Genomic DNA, 24,857 nt, shown 5'->3' with positions numbered 1-24,857 from the left:
TCCATATAGAACAGAATGCAGGAGAAAACATTCATAAATTTATGTTGTTATGTGTTACCATGTGATTGATAAGAGAAATAGCTTCCCACCTTGATTGGCAATAACCTTTTATTTTTCTATTTTAGACACCAGCAAAGTTATAATCCAAAAACAAAAAATCACATTTCATGTTTTATGAGAATGAATGACCAAGCATGATTTAAATAACGCATAGTCAACAAAATTTATACTGTTCTCACGATGTCTACAGAGCAGGGTGTGTCTGGACGAGCTCCCAGGGGAATTCTGGAAGTAGCCTCCTGGCAGATGTAGTGTGAATCTCAGCATCAGACCCTGGCTTTCCTGGCCAGCTAACAGCACAGGCCCAGAAGGAGGAAGCATCTTTCTCCTGTTTCCACTCTTGAACCTTTAGCCAGACTGGCCATGGAGCAACCAAAGTTGTCCTGGCTGGTCTTCACTGGCACAGGCTAGGTGCCGTCTTTGCTCTCACCTATGGCTCGCTGGAAAGAGCTGACCTCAGCCAACCTAACAAGCTCTTGACCCAGTACGGGGCCACCTTTCTTCACTAACCCTATACATAACAGGAAGACAGATGCTTTTTGACCAAGGTTCACTGTTTGGAAGATAAGGATGTATGATAAGGTGCTACCATTAGGAAAAAAGAGAGAGAAAATCAAGAAAAAAAGAAAAGTCACGAGGATTCTGGAACATTCTAAGGGCAAAGATGCTTTGTCATAATTTAGTTTCACAGTTCTAGAATTTGGGCCTGTGAGGATTAAGACCAAAAATATAACTGAAGGGTTTTTGTTTGTTTGTTTGTTTGTTTTGCATAACTTTGGTTGTGTTGATGCCCAGAATCCTAAGCAGGCTAAGAAAAAAGAAAGAGAGAGAGAGAAAGAAAGGGAAAGAAAGTAAAAAAGAAAGAGAAAGAAATAAAGGAAAGAAGAAAGGAAGGAAGGAAGGAAGGGAAGGAGGGAGGGAGGGAGGGAGGGAGGGAGAGAGAGAGAGAGAGAGAGAAAGAAAGAAAGAAAGAAAGAAAGAAAGAAAGAAAGAAAGAAAGAAAGAAAGAAAGAAAGAAAGAAAGAAAAGGTGACAAGCATACAGGAAGGAAGAACCTGGTAGCAAGCAGCCTCTACAAAGGTCAAAACAAAGGGCAAAACTGAGCTAAATGAAAACCAGAACTGGAAGAGGACGGCAAAAGCAGTGGAGCTGTGAAGAAAGCCAGCCTGAGGTCTGGGCAGGTCATTTTAAAGAGCAGAAACTAGGAAACTGCACAGAATTGCAGAGCTCTCTTCTGAAACAAGTAGAGAACAAGGAAGGCTGGAAAAGGATTTGCTAAGGGAGTTTTCTTAGAAGAATCAGGTTGGGCTCCTTAGTGGACAGTTGTTTAGGAGTATATTCCCTGTATCCAGAAAAGTGGGAAGAAACTAAGGCAATTGCCTTAGGGGAAGGAAACCCTGGGACTCCTGGACGGGCGGCAGAGAGAGAGGAAAAGAGCTTTGCTTGCACATTCAGGACAGATGGGGCAGAAGGTCAGAAATGAGGCCTGAAGGCTGGAGCAGACACCACAAAAATGCTGACTCAATCTACAGAACCTGGGGGCAGACAGATGGGCTGAGGCACACACACCCAGACAGCAGGTGTGAGTTGGTGGAACAGGTAGATTCGCATGATCTTCCAGAGACCTGGGTTCACTTCTCAACTGTACTGACTTGCCGCTGACTATTATTACACTGTTATCTTAGTTTCTTGAATTATAAAGGTTTGCCTCAGAACTGTGCTAGATAACCTAAGGGGGTGCAGAAGCAGTCCAGAAAGGGCTCAAGCTAGTCACAGCTTCTGAGATATTAGTTAATTAAACATCGAATGCTCTGAAGGCGACATGTGCCTTCAGATAACAGGGCCTAATTTATCATAGTGGATTCTTTTTGGTTGAGAGGAAGGTACTGGTTGACTTCTCATCTTCCTGTGTCTAATGAGTCAGTGTCTTTTCTGTGCACAGGTTTGAGGGAAACAGGGTATCAAGAACAAGGTTCTATTTGGAGAAACAAGATTTTATATGGAAACCTTCTCGTTCCTGATGTCTTTCCAAGCTCCCATCTATCTTCACTTATACTCAACTCCACTTAAGAAAGGCAAATGAGGGGTTGGGGATTTAGCTCAGTGGTAGAGCGCTTGCCTAGCAAGCGCAAGGCCCTGGGCTCGGTCCTCAGCTCTGGGGGAAAAAAAAAAAAAAGAGGCAAATGAAAGGAATCACCTTCTAGTTGAGCGAGGCCATCTGTCTGTCCTATTGGTGAAACAACCATACTTTAATTCCTTTCAAGAGCGTAGTAACTGGAGCTCAGTCAGAAAAGTCTTTGCCATGCATGAGGCCCTGAGTTCAGATCCCCAGCATCTGGACAAAAGCTGAGCATGGCAGTGTGCACCTGTGACTCCTGGGAGGGGAGGGAGACAGGTGGGCCCGTGGAGCCTACTCGAAAGCCAGTGTAGCTGGGTCAGTAGGTTCCAGTTTCCATAAGAGACTCCGAACAAAGTCAGGTGGAGAGTAACGGAGGGAGACAAGAACACACTGTAGGCTGGGATGCCCAGACTCTGTTAGATCCCATTCCTTCACATAAAGAATTCATGTGATGCATGTTTTGATAAGTAAGAGTACGAACGGCGGTCCCCACACAGAAGCCCTTGTAATCTGGCCAGGTTATACCTGACAGGACATCATTATTTAGTCTGGTGCTACAAGAGAAAGATAATATGTCATCTCCATGTGTCTTACTCTCTCATGAAGGCCCAGGCATTCACACTACAGAGTACCAGGTGCTAGTGTACAGTACAGTAAACATTCCCCAGGCCTTTCTTAAGAAATCGAAGGAGCGGTTTTATAAAGCAGAAAGAGGCCTAGTGGAAATAGATGTCACACAGAGGTAGTAAACAAGTAATATATTAATAACACAGAGTGAAAGGGTAGTCACATAAATTATTCAACAGACATTTATCAGGGTCTCAGAGATACAAAGATCACCAGGCACAAACAGAAAGACACTCTTCTCCAAATTCCTTAATGTCTTTACCCAAATCCTTTTGTATTGATTTGTTGCTCTGAAAAAACGTTCCCAATTCTCCCAGGCCCTATGGTTCCTTCCCTTCTGCGTCTAGCTAGCAAACTTCCTGACTATTTGCAGAGACATCTTTGGTTTCCTCCCCGAAGCTAGAACATGGTTCTCCTCTGCAGAGGCTGCTCTTTCAGCCTCTGGGTTGAAGTTATTCATTCTCTCCATCTCATCAGGTTGGGAAAGCGGAGCTGGCGTTCCATTGGCTCTTGATGCTGCCCTCTTCTAGCCTCAGAAAGACGCCCACAGACATGCACCATCATTCAGACTTCTTGAGCAGCAGCTCCATGTGCAGGAGTGTCATATTGCCAAAGACAGGGCAGGTGAGGAAAGGCACAGTGAGGCCATCATCTCACCAGTGGCCTTACATGACAGGCCAAGGAAGAATTTTCCTCTGGATACAATGAGTTACTGTACTACATAACTTAAATTCACTATCTTTTTAAAGATAAGAAATGATCCTTTAGAAAAACAGTTTGGGAAAGTGCTGGAGAAACTTCCATGTGGAGGGAAATCTGGGTGAGTATTGCTAAAAGATTACATAGGGAGATATTTTTAACGCAATTAGGAGTGGGAAGAGGAAAGAAGACACTGAAGAAGTTTAATCAAGAGGGTTTGGTGACTGAGTCCTGGGAGGGATATCAAAGAAAAATCAGTGACAGATGACTTCAAGGTTTCTAGCTCGTGTGACCTGAATGGATAGTAACAGCAGCCAGAGAATTACAAAAAGAAAGCTACAAAGATTTGAGAACACACTGAGCCTTACTTGCTTATTTGCAGTGCTGAGGGCTGAAGCTACAGCCTTTGCGCTGGCTCTATCACTGAGTTATGCCACAGCCCCAAGAACCTTGTTTTGATGGTCAGATAATAAGTAGGCACCTGGAAAGGTAACCATGGCTGACAAGGAGGCAAAACTTCAGTACTAGTTCCTCAGGTGGCTGTCCCCTCTGGACAGGACTTCTGAGGGCCACCATCAGTTCCAAAGACTGCTGGACACATTATAGGGACATAGGAGAGCGTCTTAATGCATGACAGAATGGAGACAGCACAAAGCACACAGTTAAACATTAATGGAGGTATGACCGCATGTGTTTCTAAGCTAGAAGGTGAGTGAAACCTATTCGCTCTGAATCTCCAGTCCCCGAGGTAGTTAACAGTTCCACTCCTCACTCTCCCTGTCCCAGTGTGAAATCCACCCACACTGGGACACAAGGGATTAGGACGTAGGGATGGAATCAGAGGAAGCTGGTTATAATCTTTCTATGCTCACTGTTGGTTAGGTTTTTATTACACTACCACATCCAGTTTTGCTTTAAAGAGGCTGTGGAGAAGCTTGAGATAATGAAAAAAAAAAAAAAAACCCAACAAAAATGATTAAAAGAAGCAAAGAAAAGGCTAACGGAGTTGGGTTGTTTCACTTGAGAAATACATAGTTACTGAGTGATTTAATTATCTTCAACTACACTGTGGTGCTGTGAGTAGGACACTGCTCTTTATCCACAAGGAAAAAAGCAGACTGAGGAAATAGCTTCCAGGCTGCTGGCTAGGCAACAGATGGTCTGAAAGGGCTGGCTTTTCCAGTTCATAAATCTAGCGGCAGAGAGGGGGAGCCTCTGCACAAGAGGAAACAATGAGAAGACTTTTCTGTTGGGTCTGATGAAAATGTTCAGATAGTGTCGATGGTTGCACAACGCCAGCAGAGTACTTTTTAAACACATGCTTTAAACTCCTTGCATTTTTCAGGTAATGGCATGTTAAAGTAAACACACAAAAAAGTTAAGCTTATCAGTGGGAAATAGTACGCTGGCCAGGATTATACGAATGGTCTAGAATATTTCCTCTCAGAAGCCCGCATAGGCTGGTGTGGAACCACATCATAGTGAAGGACGAGCTATGAGTTGTCAAATGCTAGCCACGAGGAAAGGGCAGAAGGGAGACAGGCTCTTCACGCCTATGGTGCAGCTTTCCTCACCACAAATCTCAGCCAATGAACTGGAAGAAAAGGAATTTGAAGTAGGCTCTCCCTGTGAGAGGATTTAAGATTAGCACCTCATTCCAGACTCATATTACCATGCAAATATTGTAAAGGTCTCAACAGGCATCCCTTGGCGGGGGTGAGGGTGAGGGTGAGGATGAGGGTGAGGGTGAGGATGAGGGTGAGGGTGAGGGTGGGAGCGGGGGTGGGGTGTGCTTACCAGGGGCATGCAACTCAGCAAAACATGGTCTGAGAAGAACAGTTCTCTATGTGAACCCCCTTTTAAACTGCAATCTTCAGTGGAGCCCCCAATAAATAAAGAAGAGCAAGCTCTGCTGAAGAGGCCGTGCCAGGCCCCAGCTTCCTGTAAGGCCTTGGAGGACATTCAAGAACTCCAAGGGCTCCACACAGCATACTCTGAATGCCACTGAGCAGGAAAGAGGAAAAAAAAAAAAGTGGCTACAGATTACTGAATTGGTGAGTCAGATACTCTCATAAGGGCATCTAGACTCTATGCTGTCGCATGTTTGAGGACTCTGCTAAACGGAAAACTAGACAAGTGGCACAAACCTAATTAACAACAGGAACAAATGATTTGATAAATATTTTACATTCCTTGTGTCCCTGATGATTAATGTAATGAAAATTACTGTGAAATTCATTATCCTTTAATTTGGCAAGTATCACAGACTCATAAAACCTACTTTTGAGTAGGGGTACACCCACTGTCATATGTTCCTGGTAGGTATATAATTTAGTAAAACAAAACAAAATACCTTTTTGGAGTGAAGTTTGGCAGGCTCCCTTGGAGGAACTGATTCTACAGAAACAGTTCAACAACCATTTACGATACAGTACAGGGGACACTCACTGTGGCATCGTTTCCTTAAGGAAATATGGAGGACAACCCAAATGCTACGGATGGGACATTTACGGAAAGGTGAAACCGACTGTTGCATTAGAATGTGAAACTGTGTATAAACTCCATGACGGCTGTGCTCATGATGACCACATTCATTACTGGTAACCTAGACCTATGAATGCCTGAGTGGCTCAAGGTAGGTGTTAATTATGAGTGAAATAAATGCACATTGAGTTAAGTGGAAAAAAAAAACTTGCAAGACATGATACGATGTAATTCCATTTTCTCTCCTGGCAATGCACATACACTTACAGACACGTATTTCAATAAACTTATTATTAGCCCTGAGGATGTGGTGGGGGTGAGAACTTTTAGTATTTAGCCCATTTTTCAATGTCACAAATTTTAACTTCTAAAATAATTTTCAAATATGTATATTTTATTTCAAGAAAAATATTCTAGAAAAACTGTCACATTCTCCCCTACAGCCCTGCCCCTGCCAGTGATATTCTAAAAACTAGGTATAAGGCAACTGATAGCAATAGCTTTAGGAATGAAAGCATCACCATGCAGGTAGGCAGAGATGACTAAGGAGTCTAGGGGAAAGCAGCAAGAGAGTCAGAAAAGGAAGATGCTGGGGTGCTAGGCCAGCAGTTCCCAACCGAGAGGTCACATTGGGGCCACATTTCAGACATTTACATTACAAGTCATAACGGTTATAAAGTAGCAATGAAATGCTTTTATGGCTTGGGGTCACCACAACACGAGGGACTGTATGAAAGGCCTGCAGCTTTAGGAGGGTTGAGAACTACTGTCCCAGGCTTCCCAGCAGGTCTTCTCTGCAGGGGTGTCCCACCTTTTGGCATTAAATCAGGCCACCTGCATATGTGCTGAAGAGCATTCACGGTTACCCTGAGCTATCCGTATGCCGTGGCAGGAGAATCAGCAGAGTTTCTGACGTAACAGCCTGTGCACTGCCATCACGAGAAACTGTAGTGTGAGCTAGAGAACCGAGCTGGGTGTGGCTGGGTTCTGTGTTCACAGGCTTCACTAGGTTCTAGTCCACTCCAGGAAACAGTGAGAAGCAGAGGGACTCCACGCTGCGTCCATGATGCGTGGCCCCAGGAATTTCTACCATGCAGTCTGGATGTGGCTTAGCACCTTCTTCACGTAGCCATGTCAACATACATGGTGGAAGCCAGGGGCTCCTTATGGGGCTGTCTTTATGGGTTGTGACTTAGCTGTGCTACTCGAGTCTAAGAAGAACAAGGGTCATAAATTTCCTTTTAAATAAGAAACTTGATTCATATAAATTCTGTTGGTTTTATGAAAGATGACTTATTCAGAAGTGCAGAATCTGAATGTATTTAGTAATTCTGTGACACATATAGCAAGAAGGCTGACAATACACATAGGACAAAAATAACGATTGTAGATTAAGAGCTGTCTCCAATTCCCAGCACTGCAAAGGCAAAACAAACCAAAAGGAAGAAAAAGAGGAAGAAAGAAAGAAAAAGGCAGAAGAGAGAGAAAACAACAAAGCAAACCCAACACCAACAAACCAAATCGAAAGCAACAATAGACACACACGCAGAAGCAACACCAAACATGAGATGCTTCTGAATTCCTACAGTAATGTAAATAAAAAACCTTGCCTTCATTCAGTAAGAGATGAAATATTCATAACTTACTGTTTGGAAAGAGACAGCCTTTTCAATATAATTTGAAATGCTGATCCTCTAATCTACTGTACAGAAGTCTTCTGACCGAGCTCTAATACACAAGAGCAAATCTCTGCTTCCCAAGATGCTGATTTCCATATCTACACCACGGATCAGCTAAATGTGAACATGACTGAGTGCTGGCTGTATTACATTTCCTCAGTAATTAAAAACTTTTAAAATTGCAAGTTAAATATGCACACTGTGACAGTTTTGTTTTTCGATATAAATATCGATCATGATGAAAACAGGTTACATTTGCAGTCATTCTCTTTAAAGAGCTCAAGTATTCAGGTAACCTTGCACCTGAAGAGTAGCATCCTTCCATGACCGAGACTAGTGGGAAATCTCTAGAGTTAAGCAATGTCAGCTTTAAATGAGTAGCTTCCAAAAGTCCAAAAACACATTTCCATGACAACCTAGAACACAGATACCATGATACAAATATGAAGACAGTTTTATGAATTTCATTAATTCATTATCAATGCACTTTGACATTTTATTTATTTATTACTGCTGCTGCTACTGCTGCTGCTGTTCTCAGCGCTGCTGATAACACTATGTTGATATCACAACCCATTTCTATGTCAAAACCCACTGGTCTGCAAAGCATTGCCTTTAATGTCTTAGGTTTTTTTATTCAGGGCGCCTGTTCAGGCATCTTCCTGCCTTCTACATTCTTTCTGGAGTTAATGACTCTCTCTTGGCTCCACTTACCCTCTGTATACAGAAGTCCAGTGCAGACTCACTTCAGGATCTCAGACCCATTTATTCAATTGTCTATTAGCCTCTCTTAGACATCTCAAAATCAATCTTAACATCATAGTGTCAGCTTCATTTTGCTGTGACTGTGCCTATCTCCAAGGCTTAGTAAATGGCACGTTAGCACTGTGTAAAGCCAGACACCTGGGAACTATTTTCTGCACACCTCCAGCCACTGAATCGTTATGTTTCTTGTTTCAGTTACCTTAGGGTGCTTCTCCATCACTACAACTACACTCTGATGATCACCTGATGCGGCGTCTGCCCAAAAGCCTTGGTGTCATTCTTCTCCAATCTATTCCATTCTGACCTTAGTGGGATCTTTCAAAAATGCAAATCTAATTATACCATGTCCTGCTGTGAAATGCCAAAAACCTGAGGATGAAGCCTCAGCTCCCCAACATGGCTCACTGGCCTCCCTGCCTGACCTCCTTACCCATTCTGGAGTCTTGGTTCCTGTCACCTCTCCCATGTCTGTGGCAGTGGCATTCAGGTCTGGCTGTACACTGGAATCACACAGGTAATGTCTGACATCCCTTCAGAACAATCAATCAGGTCTAATTAATTAGTGGATGTCACATCAAGCCAGCAGACCCATTGCTTTAAACACAGTGACGGCGTTCCAGAGGCTCTGAAGCAGTTTTTACTTACACCACCATCCCTCTGAATGCTCAGCCTCATCTTCATCTCCATCTTTAAGTCTCAGCTAAAAGGCCTGCTTTCTTTCTTTCTTTCTTTCTTTCTTTCTTTCTTTCTTTCTTTCTTTCTTTCTCTCTCTCTCTCTTCTTCTTTCTTCCTTTATTAAAAATATTTTTCTCTCTCACATAATATATGCCACTTATAGTTTCCCTTCCTTCTATTCCTCTCAGTTCCTTTCCACTTTGCCCTCTCATCCAATCCACCCCCTTTCTGTTCCTCATTAGAAAACAAACAGGCTTCTAAGGGATAATAATAAAATAAAATATAAAATAAGCTAAAACACATCAGAATAGACCAAACAACAAAAAGAAAGAGTGCAAGAAAACACAAGAAACAGACATAGATGCAGAGACCCACTCATTCATACAGTCAGGAATCCCATAAAAACACTAATGTGGAAGAACAGGCCATTGTCTTGAATCCCCCAGAGACCCCAGTGTTCTAAGTTCCCATGGGATTCTTACTGACCTCATCTCAACCCAGTGGGTTTAACATCTCTTAGCTTGTCTTTAGTGTCTGTTCAACAGACAGCTGCAAAATGAAAACAAAATATATTAACAAATATTATGGGAAGATTCAGGTAAGAAAAGCTTTAAAAATTTTATCTATAAGAAGTAATCTGGCGGGGCTGGAGAGATGGCTCACTGGTTAAAAGCACTGATTATTCTTCCAGAGGACCTGGGTTCAATTCCCAGCACCCACATGGCAGCTCACAAGTGTTTGTAACTCCAGTTCTGGGAGATCTGACAGCCTTACAAGGACATACATACAGGCAAAACATGAAGGGACATAAAATAAAAGTTTTTTTTAAAAAGTAAACTGGCAACTGTGGCATCTTTGAAAGAACACCTCCTTTCCATCGAATGAGCACAGGATGGCAAACAGGGCCACTACGTGCTTCTGCCCAATCTTGTCTTATGAAAGCTTTTTCCAAAGGAAGTATCTGTTTCTTCCATCTAGTGCATCCAATGTGGAAGACATTAGAGACAGTTCTCTCTACTTGACAAATGAAGAATGGCCAAAGTAGCTCAGGGGAAGTGGGGTCGGCTGGGGGCCACACATCGCTGGTGTGTTCTAGCCCAGCCTCGCCCTTCCACAGGGGCGTTCAAAGGAAGAACACTGAATTTGTGCAGAAATCCGAAAGCTAACACTTCTGCTGCAGCAGCTCCCCAGCCATGGTTCATGCAGTGCATATTAAGGTGCCCATTAAAGTCTTGCTGTAATCGAAAAAATTATATATGTGCGATGAGAATGAGTTAGTGCTAATGGAAGAACCTTAACTTCTGCCTCCCCTGACTTTGTACTTTTTAGTTGTATCTTAACCTTGCATTTCTGTGGGATTCTGTACATTTTATATGTAGGTGTAAAGTCATGTTTGAGATATAATTCCATTAACCACATATGTAACTTCATAGTCTATTATGTTGCATCAACTTTTTCTGTAAAAATAAATTGTTAAGGATATTATTCCTGGAACAGAATAAATTCTTGGAATTACTGAGTAACTTATGTACCGTACCACTGTTCCAAGAACACATTACTTATTTTATCATGACAAAGTAAAGTTATTAATCTTCTGGCTTCTACTTCAACAATGAGAAATGCTGTAAGATGCACAGACACCTGCATTCCATTTCAGTTCAACTTTATATCATCCATAAACATCTCTGTTTTGGACACCTCATCCAAACAAATGCTCACAGCATACTCTACGTAGCACTCGATTTTATGAAACTATAAAAGTTCCTTGCTGTTAATTACAGAGACAAATGTCTCATCACACATTTGGTTACTAGATAGCATAATTAGTTTTCTCCATTAACCTTTCAGATATAAAATTTGATTTCCAAGTAAAAAACATTGTAAAACCCTTGGAACTCAAATAACACCATATATTTGTACATGCTTGAAAAAAATGTAATACTCAGAACAATTTTATGGATTCTTACAAGGATAGTGATTGTCTGGAATAAGAAAGAAAATCTGTCTTGCCCTTGCAATGATTTTAAACACGCTGTCAAGTACACATGTAATAAGCTGTCTTTTGTGCAGAAAGAAGGCACAGTAACCTGACCATGAAAGGAATGTGTTCCTTCACTCTCTTCCTGAGGCTGAATCAGTTCATCAGGCCTCTCTTCTGTGAGACAGACAAAGAAGGATAAGACAACAACCAAACAACCAAGGCAAGAATGCCCAGCCAGCTGATGGTAAGGGGACAGTGCTGAGCCACATAACGAGGCTTCCACCAAGAAACCACATATGCAACAGTGGGCAATAAGACTGGGGCAGACTGCAGTTTTGTAGCAGAGTGACTTTGTAAGGAAGTTCTATGATTGCCATACAACGACAGACTTGCCCCAGGGCTGCACAACTGTAGTTGGTTTTTTTGTTGTTGTTGTTTGTTTGTTTCTGTTCAAAGCTAAATTGCCCACAAATGACTATGCCACACCATGGCCTGATAAGGACTAGGTTGTAGGTCACATATGTAGAAGGAATGTTTAATTGTTACAACATCCAGATGGGATCTACTGACATTTATATACACTTGCGCTGTTAGCATGTTAAGGACAGAATGAAAACCTCACTGCATGGGCCATTCCTTTGCAAGAAAACTGTCTCTACTCAATGTACTGTCTCACTCAGATTAGCTGACAGTTGGTAGGAAATTATAGTTAGCATGTTTCAACATGGTACTCACTCATTCACTCAAAATGGTTATTAAGAGCCTGTTCTGTACTAAATTTTGCACTAAGAAGCATTTAAACTCAGAAGAGACTTAAGAGAATGTGGAAAAGGTCAGTCTAGACTGACCCCAGCAGTGGAAACACCCAGGAGTATGCACTGCCATATCTCAGGGTCACCTTCACAAGTAGAGTGAGTCTAAGGCCATGGAGGAAGGAGATGGTTAACACACAGCTTCACAAAACAGCCTCCCTCGGTTTTCAGAGAGATAGATTGGGGGTGGGAGTGGGCTCTCATTAACCTAGTGAATAGGAAACATACACAGTTAAAATTAAACATCCCGTTGTTACAGTTGACATATTTTACTTCTGAAATGAGAGGTTCAGCAAATATGTCTACGTTTCCATCAGAGTAAGAACTTGTAAGAGGTAAAAATGTTGAGTAACAAAGTTTCAAACCAAGTTTAAAGTCAGACTCTCCTTTCCTTCATTCATCAAGCAGCTGCTGACGTTCCTTCAGAGAACAGCAGGGCTGAACAGAGCTGACCCGTACAATATATCGGGAGAGGTCCACAAATAAACGACTTATGTTTCTATTTTAGTAGGGATCCTAGGAATGCTACCAGAAGGAGGTATGGGGATGTAAAATTGCTGACTTCCTAGAAGATGCTTCAGGAGTAACACAGAAGCAGTGAAGGCAGAAGATGGGTGGCGAGGAGGGGTGGCAAGGTGCATGGCCTAGAGTCTGAGGAAGCAGGCCTGCTCTAAGAGTGAAACGTGGCTGCTTTATCTGAGCACAGAGTGAGGAGAGTGTCAGGAGGAAGTGGGAAGATGGATAGTTTGTGCTGAGGGCCTTATCATGCTGAGTGTGGGCCTTAACTAGGAAACATTAAATGATGGGGTTTGTCAGGCAGGGGAGCAAGCCAAGGTGTGTACGATACTGCAAGGAAACTAAAGGTGTCCCCTGAATCAACTACTGCATGTTTGGGCTTCTGGCCTGCCCAGGCTGTCTCACCAGCTGTTGCCGATACATCCCTTTCTAGGTTGTTTTCTAAAATAATGGCTTTCCTGTACCAATGTCTAAGGCTTACTTTAAACTTTGATAAAAAAAAAATACACTGTTCCAAAAATCTCTACTTTCTCTTACAGAAGTCTATATACATATTATAAGTAAGCATACTGTCAGGGGAACAGGGAAGGAGAAACTATCAATATGTCTCAGATTCTGCCCTTTGTGGAAATTTTGTAACTCGATAATCACAATCAGTACAGGGGAAGTAAAAATGTCAGAGCTACGGTTCTCACTTGGAGAACAGTTGTTGAATCACACAGAGCCTTCCTGAGAAAGGCACCCTTCCTCAAGACAGATATTGCCCCATGTGGGTCCTCAAGAGTGGGTGCAGGTGATGTTAGTCTCACTTGTCCCTTGTAGGGCATCCCTGGAGAGGGTGACCTGAGCAGCTGTGCACATGGGATCTGCTGCCTCAGGAAGGCGATGATGGCTGCTAAGCTGATTGATGGAATTGTATAATGCCTGTCTTTATTTTCTTTAAGTAAAAAACCCTGCTTTGTGTGGACTCAGAACCAGACAAAGCTCCAGTTTTTCGATAAGTCAGTATCACCTCAGGCACGCTGCCTCTATGAAGTGGTTCCAATGTCACAGCAAGATTCAATATAAGCAGAGCACATGACCTTTCAGTTTTAGTTTCCAACATGTCACTGGATTTTACAGGCAAGCTTATCTTATTTTTGAACTCTTCTGGATTTGTAAGAGATTTCAAATTGTATCTCACAGACCAACATCATAAAATCCAAATTTTAGCTTTAACATGTATGGTGGTTTGAATGATAATGGCGTCCCAAGGCTGTTACCTTTGAACTTTTGATTCTCAATTAGCAGACTGTTTAAGTAGGAAGGATTAAGAGGTATGGCCTTTTGGGAGGAGGTGTGTCACTGGGGTTGGACTTCGGAATTCTCAAAGCAGGCAGAGTGTCACTTTCTGTCTCCTGACTGAAGATCAGGAGGCAAGTCCTCAGCTACTTCTCCAGTTTAATCACAGCAACACAACAGTAACTAGGACAATGGTAGACTACAAGAACCTCCTCAAAGAGGTTCTATGAAATGCCAACGTTTGGTTTATCAGCTGTTGCTAAAGTCTCAATAGAGTAGTGAAGTAGAAGTTTCTGGTTTCTTTGAAGACTCAGTTTTGTCACGTGATGCTTTGCTGCAAACTGGGCATGAGATGTTTTGCTGGAGGTTGGCTTGTGAGAGGGCATGCACTGTTTTGCTGTGAGCTATTTCATGTGAGGGGTGTGACTTTGTCTAGCTGAGACCATCCATGGGTGGACTGTGAGGGAAGGAGATATATCTTCCACACACAGTGAGGGATGGCTTTTTTGGATTAACATCACTGCACTGATCTTCACAGAGAAACATTCTAGAAAACTTCTCAGGGCAATCCAACTGAGCCTTGTAGCTTTTCTTGACTTGTTGTGCTGATTCATGTTGCTGCTTGGTGTTGGCCTGTGGACTGGACTGCTGGTGTCCTGATGACTGAGTCTGGGACTCCCTTAAAGACCCTTCAACTCTAATCAGCAGGAAGTACATAAAGAGGTCTTCAGCCCTTTTCCCTACTAATCTACCTAAGGTGTGGGAGCTGATGGTGGCAGGGAGGGAAAGATGTTTAAGAATCCCAAACAAAGTAGGTTTTGGGGAAAATCTAAGCCTACAGAGTAGCACATCTTAAGCTGAATCTTCAGTTTGATACTGCAGTGTCTGATAGATTCACATGCTTAAATAACAAGTGTCTAGAGACTTGCTGGACAAGCAGGGTTATAAACAGGACACTACACTAAGTGCTTCTGAGGACTTGAAGAGGAATCCAGGCCACGCTTGCCTCTAGGATTAGACAGTCTACTTCAGGGCAGATTAGGAGAGATGGAGAAAATAAACAGTTTGATGTGACAACTGTTAAAGCAGGTCAGAAGAAGGATTTGCATGGTTACCTAAACCACAACAGAAATAAAGACGAGGAGTGTATATTAAATGCTGGAAAGGAATGATGTTGATTTTCAGTAGGAAAAACCTCAGAAGGAAAACACTTTGAATTTGGAAGGAGATGGAGAAAGGGAATAATACAAGTTAAGAGTGCAGTGCTTTCTGGTTTGAAAAGATGTTATTTAGGTAGGATTGATTTTGTATATGATGAGGAAGAATCTGACAAAGCAGTGTGGCAGGCAGTATTACTAAATCACAGAAAATAAGGAAAATTTCTCAAGAGTTTTGTTCAAGGTGTCATTAACTTTTGAAATTTTATTTTTTAAATGTATGTGGATGTTTTGCCTGCATGTGCATCTGTGCACCGTGTGCATGCCATGTCTGTGGAAGTCAGAACAGAGGGCCAGCATCCCTGATACTAGAGTGGCGGATGGTTGTGAGGTCATGTGGGTGCTGGGATTCAAGCCTGGGTCCTCTTGCAAGAGTAGCCTGTGCTCTTTATCTCCTCAAAGAGATATTAACTGCTAACCTGAGATCAAACTGAAGTTTTCTGGACCTAAGTCTGTTTTTTCTCTACTAGGTTATAAACTGAAAAGGCTTGTGGCCTATGCCATATTGGAACTGAACTTAAAATATTGTCAGGACAGACTGGATTTTGCTAGGAATCTGGAAGTGGGGCTCAGCATGGTAGCAGAATGCAGACTGCAGAAGCAGCCTTGGCAAGAGGGCAGAGATAAGAAAGCAAGGAGCTTTGTGGAGCTCCTTGAGAAGAGACCACTTTGACAGACAATATTATTTCGGTGGAAGTAAAGTAGAAGAGAAGAATGGAGATGTAAGTTAGGAAGATGAGGTTGAGGCCACACTTTCTCCATGAAGTAGAAGCACAAAGAATCTGGCCAGACTACAGTCAAACCCAGCTCTTGTCACTGGCTTCACAACTCAGGGCAAATGAACGCTACTACACACCCACTTTTCTCATCTAGGAATGGAGATGCCTTCTCCGAAGTGTCCCGAGTTGAAACAGAAAAGTGAGGAAGTGCTGAGCACACAGGAGACCAGGAACGACTCTTTTTTTCCTCAGTGGTTCCTGAGCTTCTCCAGCTCTGAGCTACAAACAACCTCCTACCTGGGATGCTTGTCTTAATCCAGAGAAGTCTTACTTGCTAGGGAGCAGGGATTTGGAGGCAGGAGTGGGGGTGCTAGCAGGATTGGACTGTGGATGTTGAATTCTCAGTTAAGAGAAACAAACTTAATCTACATTCCCCACAGACAAGAGTCACTCAGTCAGATCAGCTCTCATGAACACAATGGAAGAGTGAGGAGAGGATTAGAGGCAGCCCTTGCCATGGCAAAAATGGTCTTAGAGCAGGGTGTCAAAGACACGTGATTTTTAAGTGTTGTCAACTACTAAACATTGTGTGGCCTTATGCAAGTCATTTTTATCTCCGAGATAAGTCTCTCATTTGTAAAACAGGAGGACCAAGGCATATTTCCTAGGATAGCAGTGGTAGTAATTATGTGATTAATGAAAGCAGGGAGACAAGACTAACTACAAATGCCTCCAACTCTAGGGAGCCAGTAGCAGCTTAAGAATGACCACGTCTACATCCAAAGCTACAACAATATCTAATGTACACAGGAGCCTTTCCAGCAGTGAGGTGTCTGAATCTCTGGGGTGGGAGTTTAGAGTGGAATCACACATTTAGAGGCTGACTGCAATCTTAGTTCAAGGTTTACTGAACAATGGCTGCAGAACTAGAGGGCGTGTGAGCTTCTCTGAGTCTCCTTCACTCGCAACTCTTGGGGGCAGCTTTGCTTTCCTTTTATCAGCAGTTTATGCCAGGGCCTCAGCAGGAGAGCACATCTGAATTAAGCATGCCATGTGGTCATGGGCAGGATTTTTGGGGAGACGCACTGGAATACATCCTAGTTCTGAGCAAACTGAGCAACTCCATAAACCCTTGGATTCTTCTAGAGAATAGAAATGACAGTACTTTTTATTTTATTTTATTTTTTAAATTAGGACAATGAATGGAATAACATACAAAGTTCATAGTGTTATACTGTACTTGGTTTTTGACAAATGGTTCCTATATTTGTCATATTCCTTGTACACAGAGATGTCCCCTCACTGTGCCATCAAGGAAAAGAAACACTGATGTGAAAAGGGCAGGTACACAGAACATGAGGGGGTATGGTGCTGAGGGTGAACTTCTGGTAAGAGGAGTAAGTGAAACATTTCAGATCCCAAATGCTGCTATTTAAGGGTTCTGCCTTTTCCCATGGTCTTGATTCTCTTGGCTCTAAGGCTGCATCCAATTCTTGGCAATGAAACATCAGGGTTCTTTTTGTCCTTAGGCAGTACTTTTTGGAGCCATCCTGAGGTGGGATCCAGGCTGTTTAATCCGTAGGTAAAGAGTGGCCATCCCAGCTCTTTGAGCACTGCTTCGTGGTCAGGGACTATGTTCCTGGCTTGAAGAGGTGTGTGGGAGTTTTATGAGAATAATTTCTTGAGGGAGATTTGGGAGCCTTTGGAAGGGGCAGTTCTCATCAAGAAAAAGATTACAAAATTCAGATATCTGGACCCTAATCAAATGGCATCACTACTGGACCATGTACTTCGCCTGCTGAAAGCTGTGTTACTGAACGAAATATGAAAAAAGAACAACACAAACAGGGCGGCATGCATGCAACTGGAACTCAGTAAATATTTGTTAAACGAGCAAGTTAATGAGACCTGAACACCTGAAAAAGAAATATGGCTCAGATTTATATACTACAGAAAGTAAATCTGAACTAAAATCCAAGGCATGAAAGGGACCTCACTTACTATTGGTATCACCATTACAAAGAATATACTGTCTCATTAAAATTTGTCTTTCTACTAGCTAAAGCCTCAATAATCCTTGACTTGGCTCAGTAGAGGGGAAGCTAGGTTCTGTTGTTGGTAGTACATCCTTCACCGTGGGCGTTAGTTCCCATTATTATGGGAATCATAGCAACTGCCCTGATTATAAAGAGACTCCCAGATAAGAGGATAATACGCTCTCTGAACCACAGTGCAGTGCAATGCTCACTTAAGATCTAACTGCAAAGATGCCTATCTGCTTATCGTTCTGTGCTGGCCAACACCTCCCTTCCCACCAGGAGTCTTCTTCTGTCTTTGCAATCTTCTCGGTAGTTCAAGGTCTAGCTCCCCACCCTATCCTTCCAACTAGCTCTGGCTCCTGTCCCTGTTACTTTCCAACTGTCATTTAATTACTGTTCAGGCAGAGAAACACAGACAGAGGAGCGCTTAAAGTTCAGGCAGAAGGTACCCTAGGTCTCCACTTAGGGTTAAGTCCTAGTGAGTGACCTTTGATATGCTTCCTTAACATCCCTAAGCCTTATCAAAAGTGAGGGTGATGACGCTGGGACAGACAGGCCATGGGGAGTAAATAGGAACACTCACATAAAGAGCCTTGCACGCTTCACTCAACTTCTGCTATTGTGATTGGTACGTGCTGCCACACATCCCACAGGGGGCTTTAGCCCAGAGCAGTGTCCCTGTTCTATCCACAGGATGCACATTCCTGAAAGGGGCTCAGTTCACTGTATTTCCTCACAGAAGCACTTGTTGAGTTGATTACAGACTGCTTCCCTTCAAACAGTGCTCAAAGCTTCATTGTAGTTTCATAGAACCAAGAAAGCCAAAGTCCACTGGGTAATGTTAACCTCTTCTAACGCTTAATCAAATCAAAAACATGGGAGTAACTCCCAGAGCACATACTCTAGGGAGCCATCACTCTAGGGAGCTACTTTACCACACTGGATACGCTACAGGAGTTAGCAGCCTAAAAATATTCCAAAGAGAAAGATTTGATGTAGGAAGCTCTGCCAAATTCGAGGGTGCTCTCTATTCCCCTGAGACACATACTTCAATCTTACAGATGCAGAGCATTACAGAGAACACAAAAAAAGGTCCTATGTAAAATCATGGGAGCTATGTGCTAGCACCTTTTTACAGGTACACAGTTCTTAAGTGTTTAAGTACCAGGCCTTCCTAGATCTATGCCCCTAGGCAATATTATGAACAGGCTTCAGCAATTTATAGAATAAGCCTGATATAAATCTATGTTTTGAGAAGAGTAACACAAACTGTAACACTGTCAACAACAAAATTCTTAATTTCAGATGTTATCTGTAGCTATTTCCTGTTCTATAAATTATGTTTCCAAATCATATGCACTTCTTTTTAATTGACCTGAAGGATCTTTGGGAACTATATCTGATCTTCCCAAGAACAAAGGCCTTTCTACAAACCACTTTCAAAATGGATTCCATGCCTGGCTCTTTAATGGTATTCTTGTATCTCCAGTTCAGATAAGGAAGAAAGGACATTTGTCCATGAGCTTGCATTTTACTGAATTCCAAGTGTTCTTCCTCATGCTTTCTTTCAGCCCTACAATTTGTTACTGTCTAACATCAGTACTACTGACAAAGCAACTAATAGGAAGGAGTTGCCAGGAGACCTTTTCTGGACAAGAACTAAACCCAGGGCATACTATTCCACTTACATGAGAAATATAAGTTTTCTGCCAGAACACAAACTCGTCACAAATGGCTAAATCCATTGTTCTAAGCTGAGTCAGGTGAGTACTTAAAGAACTCACCTGACCCAGGTTAGAACAATGAAGAGTGTCATCTAAGACACGCCTCTTTCTGGGCCATAGCATCTCACTTGATTTTGGTGTTCAGTGTTTATAACAGCCAATAGGTGCTGGTCACACACCTTTGTCAGTGTGACTTCTGACCCCCACCCTCACCCCTCCTTTGCAAGCTTTGCAGCCTTTTTCTTCCTTAAACCAAAACAGAGATCTTGGAATCTACTATACTCTCAGGTGGTCACAATGTTTTAATGTAAAAACACCATCAATCTGGCTGTAAGCAGCAATCCAAGCACAGACATCCCTGGCACTGGGTAGGTCTGGCCCTTGCTCTCAAGAACTCTTACCCTGATTCTCTCCCAAGTTCTGCTTCCTGGTTATGCAGTACCTGGCCCTCAGCCTACTACCTGAGTTTGTAGGGAATCCAGGATGGGCAAAGTTGAAGCCAAATGTCACCATTTACCCTACACTTTACCTTGATAAGCACTTTTAGAGGAAACATCTTAGACAGTTTGATATTTGACTCAAAGGCTGCAGATAACCAACTGTATATGCAAGATTCTTCATATGCAAGGTTCTTCACGTACAAGATTCTTCTTATGCCCAATCTGCACATACACAGGCAAACAGGCTATACTTTTGGCCACCTACACATCTGTGGGGCAACAACACTTGTCAGGAGGTTTGCTCTGTCTGTCCCCAAGGTAGGTAAACCAGGAAGGGTGGTGGCAGGAGAAAGTCAGCTTTGCTCTCTGACCACAAATGTTAGTGAGAAAGACAAGCCAGGAAGCGAAAAGCTGTTCAGTAGTAACCGGCACTATCAAGAGGTGGTGAGGCAGACAATCACACTTTTCTTTTCCTTACGCTTTTTGACTATAGATTTAATTTAATTTTGTCATGGCAGGATTAGCAACCAGGCCATAGAGGTGAAGGGACATTATAATAAGACAGCCCATTCATCCTCCATCCCACCCAAGGCAGAAGCAAAAGCAAACAAATAGCAGCTTCCTGGAAATTGAATTTCTGTTATCCAGATGTCAAAGATGTAATACCCCAATTACACAAACTATTGCCAGTGAAGCATGCCAGCGAATATGCAATGTAAATGGGGTGAGCACCGAGCGGCGAAACTGCGCAGTCAGCATCTGGCTCTGTGACTGAGTGATAATTAGCACTGTGTGTAGACACTAATAAACATTTATGTCTGAAATTACAACTTTTAGCAATGTTAATAAGGGATATATTGGCAATCTGTAAAATAAAAGGTCTTGAAAAGAATGTCATACATTAAGCAATGGCAGACATTTCCCGTTCTTGCACAATCCCTCCCCCCCATCCCCTGAAATTGCAAATGGCCACGCCATGCTGTTTTGCTGAGAAATTAATTGACATAAGAACCTACCTAAAAAAATGGGTTGTGTCTCTTTGGTCTCCCCATTAACATCGTTGCTGAATTCTGAGATTTTATACACCTCATGGTGATAATCTGGCATGAAAAAATAACTGAAAATTAGAATTTTAATGACTTCGAGAAATAGGAATAAGCAATTAAAGACTTTCATTCTCTATGTGTATAATTTACAGATATGTTTCCAAGAACTCACACAGAAATTTCAGTCAACGGTAATCACCAAAACTTTGCTTACTGTGAAATGCACAAACTTGAAACATTACTTTGACTTTACAAAACAGGTATGCTTGGCTACAGTCTTCACAATTTGCTTCAGAACTGTCTCTTTACTCAGTTTACCCAGAAAGTTTCGGCTTAGAAGCAAGCACATATTGTTTTAAAAGACGCTGATGTGTTATTCTTTAAAAAGAAGCAAGATTTTTACCTTTCCCATAAGTGAATCTTTTGCATTCATCTACTGCACTTACCGAACAGGCAATAGTTTATATCTCCCCCCCCCCCCCCAAATATTTTTTGAAAAGCACCTGCACAGCAAAATCAGACTCACCATAAAAACAAACAAACAAACAAACAACTTGCTATGTCAACCAGATTTTCAAACAAAACACCTTACAATCTCCCTGTGGGAGCCACACCACCTTGGTAATGTAGTTCTTTACAAAGCAGGATCACTGGGGTATGCAAACAGAGGTTCCTTCTCAACAGCCATCCAAGGTTTGGGTGGGTTTGTTTGTTGTTTGCTTTGGCTGTCACGAGACAACATGACAAAACTACCTTCTCTTTTAAATAAAGAAGTTCCCTAAGGTCCTAAAGAAGAAAACAGCCTCCATTCCGCACTTAGAGCACACTGCTTTCAACAGGGTCACCACGGACTTCCAAAGTACAAAACTCTGGGGAATCAACATTGCCTTTGGGGAGGTGGGTACCGAGAGAGAGTAGCCAAATATTTTGAATACATACGCTATTTCAGGCCTCTATCATTAAACAGTACAAAACTAAATTAGGGGAAACACAGATGAGCAGATCCTCAAAACGTCTATAATTAAACCATTGCCAGACTAACCAAAAGTGGGCTTTATAAAAATCCTCATTTCAGTTTAGCTGAGTTTGAAAAACTCGATCGCCTGCAATCTTCCTCCAATATTCATCTGTTTACACGTGACTTCTTCGGGTCCTTGGAACAATCATGTGGGATTTCTGCTCTGATGCCAACGGCAGATAAAATCACCCAGGGAAAGTGGACAGGTTCTGTGATCTGGCTTTGACCTCAAGTTGAGTCAAAGATATTTAAAGAGGGTGGACTGAAACTCAGTATTAGGACTTGTGCCATTACCACTGGGGAGGGGGTGTCACGCCTCTCGTTTGGTGACTCAGGACATCTCACGACAGGTGTGTGCCTTATCTCTGTCATCTTTTTGTTTGTTCGTTTTTAAAAGACTCAAATCAGGAAGGTAGACTCGAACAAGTAACAGAACCCAGAGGAGACAACTATTCAACTTTCTCCTCCCCGGACAAAATAAAAGCCAAGGAGTACACCTGTTAGTCAGTAGGACCTAGCCGGATTTGTTCTCCCTTTCTTTCCCGTAATGACACTTGTCTGACTGGTACAGGATCCAGTCGTAAGACACCTTTCTACCCAAATCACTCAACTAGAAAAGATGCTGTGTGTCAACAATTTCTGCCTTTAGCTTGGCTCCCTAATGAGCCGATTCTTCTTAAAAAAGAACAATGATCATCTCTTCTCCTCCCTCCTCCTCTTTGGGGGAGGGGGGGGAGAAGAAAACAAAAACAAATCCCTGTCCATTCTCGGCCTGCCGGCCAGGCCAACCTTCGGCCACCCCAGCCCGGTGGCCGCGGCGGCGGCACCCCCGAAGCGGGCTCGGCTCCCCGGTGTCATTGTTTGCTAATTTCCTGACATGCCCTCCGACTTGTTTACCTTCAGGAACAGCCCGTGGGTCCCCCTCGGGCGCAACTTTCCCCGCCGCGGGGCGTGTGCGGCCCGCGGGGCCCCGGGTTCGGGCGGGGACGGCGGAGGGGCGGGCGGGCGCGCCCCCGGCGTGGAGCCCGCGGGCGGCCGGGGCGCGCGGGGCCGAGAGCGCGGAGCGCGGCGCCGGCTTCCCGCCGCGGTGCCCGGGCCGGCGGCTTACCTCGGCTCACCAGTTTGAAGCTCTGGGATTTCCTGCTTCTTTTCCTCTCGGAGAACTCCATGGTGCGGGCGAGGCGGCGGCGCCGCGGGAGGCTGAGGCGGCGGCCGGGGCGGGCTCGTGGCACCGCGGAGCCGCCAGGACCAAGGTCCGCGTCTCGGTCGGCGTGGGGGGGGGCGGGGGAGGCCGAGGGACGGGAGGAACCACCGAGCGAGCCCGGCCGGAGGCTGCGGGCTCCCGGGACAAGTTGCGCCCTCGAGCGCCGCCGCCTCGCCGGGGGTCTCAGGCGCCCCCTCGGCGCGCGCTCATGCCGCCTCGCTCTTGCCCGAACGCCGCCCGCCGCAGCCCAACTTTGCGGCGGGAGCGGGGCCGGGCGGGGGCGCGGGGCTGCGGGGTGCTCGGCGCGGCCCGCCCGGGCTCAGCCTGCGGACGCGGCCCCGGGGACGCGGCGAGCCGAGGGAGGGCGGCGGCGGAGGGTGCGGAGCGGCCGCCGGGGCGCTGACCGCCCCCGCGGGAGGAGGGGCCGCGCCAGCGGAGGGGGCGGCGCCGCCGGGACCCCGGGGCCACCTGCTGGCGGAGCCGGGCCACCGCCATCCCCCGGGGGCCGCCGCCGCCGCCGCCGCCGCCGCCGCCGCCGCCGCCGCCGCCGGCTTCGGCCGCCTTGCGCCCCAGCGAGGCACGGAGGCCGCGGCGCAGCGTCCGCGGCGGCCCGGGCCCGCCGAGCGCTCCCCCGGGCACACGCCCCGGCTCTGCGGGGCCTCGCTCCGCCGCCCCGGGAGGCGAGCTCGCCTTTAGAAATAAGGCCGGGATCGCCGCCCCTCGGAGAGCCGGGCGGTACCAGGGCCAGACGCCGATTTCAGCCAACTTTTAGCAGGGGGTGAAGAACTTACCCATCAGCGCTCTGCAAGCAAACGGGGAAGAGATTTGGAGAATTTACAGCCGGGAAGACTGTGGGATGGAGCGGACTTAGTTCTCTCCCCTCGTCCTGGGGGCTGTAGGAGGAAGTTACATGCGAGGGGAGTGCTTGGAATGGGGTTGCGGGGAGGGCGGTACGAGAGGTGAGGGATCCAAGGGGGCCTGGCTCCTGGGAAAACAGTGGTCATAGCAGGTGCAGTGGACTCTGCCACCTGACGCAGAAATACCGACATAATCGACATCCACAGACGGCCGTTGGTAGTTTTATGTAATGTTCTTCTCCGAGCAGATAAGCGTGCGCTCACTGTAGGCGCCATTTCTTAGGACATGTTTTAAGCGGGAATAGAAAAGACGTTTACCACCCGGGAACGGTAGTACGGGAACATGATCTGACCTGCTCGTAAGTGCTGCCTCCAAATCTTCGGATTCTAGACCAAAGTACAAAGGGAATAAAGGGATGGGCTGTTGCTCCAGCACCTTGGTAAGGTCAGGTTGTTCTAGAGAGGAGAGTGGGAGGAGGCCCGGTGTGTCCTGATGAATGAGATGAGTCCCACTCAAAATGAGACAGTCATTCAAAAGCCACTCCGATACAACAGTGACATTAAGAGCAGGACTGCTACCAAGGAAAGGGAATGCTGGAAGCAACCAGTGCGTACATACCTGGGAAATAAAACCAAAGAACCAGTGAGCAGCAAACCAATAGGGGGCAACCAGACAAACATAGGTGTGAAGCAAAAGATGGCAGAGTTGGTTACACCTGGCTGGCCTGGGCATGGGACTGTGCGTTTTCATTCAGCTCAATAAAGCAAATCCCTTTAAGAGATGCTTTTTCCCCCCACCCCCCTTAATGTCTACTTCCTCTGAGATCTTGTTAGAGGCCGAGTCCTTTCCCCAGAAAAGTGTATGGGAGGAATGAAATTGCATTTGGTGAAGTTC

General features: G+C 44.6%; 1 protein-coding gene across 6 annotated transcripts in view; it reads right to left on the bottom strand.

The window, feature by feature from the left end:
* Bend7 (BEN domain containing 7) overlaps positions 1-23,327 on the bottom strand; it is an 81,887-nt gene extending 58,560 nt beyond the window's left edge. For 4 of the 6 annotated variants that reach the window (XM_021656680.2, XM_021656681.2, XM_060372997.1 and 1 more), the window contains exons 1-2: positions 23,010-23,327; positions 20,854-20,937 (exon numbers count right to left, since the gene is read on the bottom strand). In XM_021656680.2, the coding sequence (XP_021512355.1) occupies positions 20,854-20,937; positions 23,010-23,070 (145 nt within the window). In that variant the 5' untranslated portion in view covers positions 23,071-23,327. Of the gene's footprint in view, positions 1-9,594; positions 9,658-19,926; positions 20,051-20,853; positions 20,938-23,009 lie in introns of those variants that run through there. The other 2 variants (XM_060372999.1, XM_060373000.1) reach the window with 2 other exon arrangements.
* Between the last annotated feature and the right edge of the window lie 1,530 nt (positions 23,328-24,857).

The sequence above is a fragment of the Meriones unguiculatus genome, chromosome 19, assembly GCF_030254825.1.
Source record: "Meriones unguiculatus strain TT.TT164.6M chromosome 19, Bangor_MerUng_6.1, whole genome shotgun sequence".
Taxonomy (NCBI): domain Eukaryota; kingdom Metazoa; phylum Chordata; class Mammalia; order Rodentia; family Muridae; genus Meriones; species Meriones unguiculatus.
Note: the sequence above shows the minus strand (reverse complement) of the source record. Positions and strands in the feature narration are given on the sequence as shown.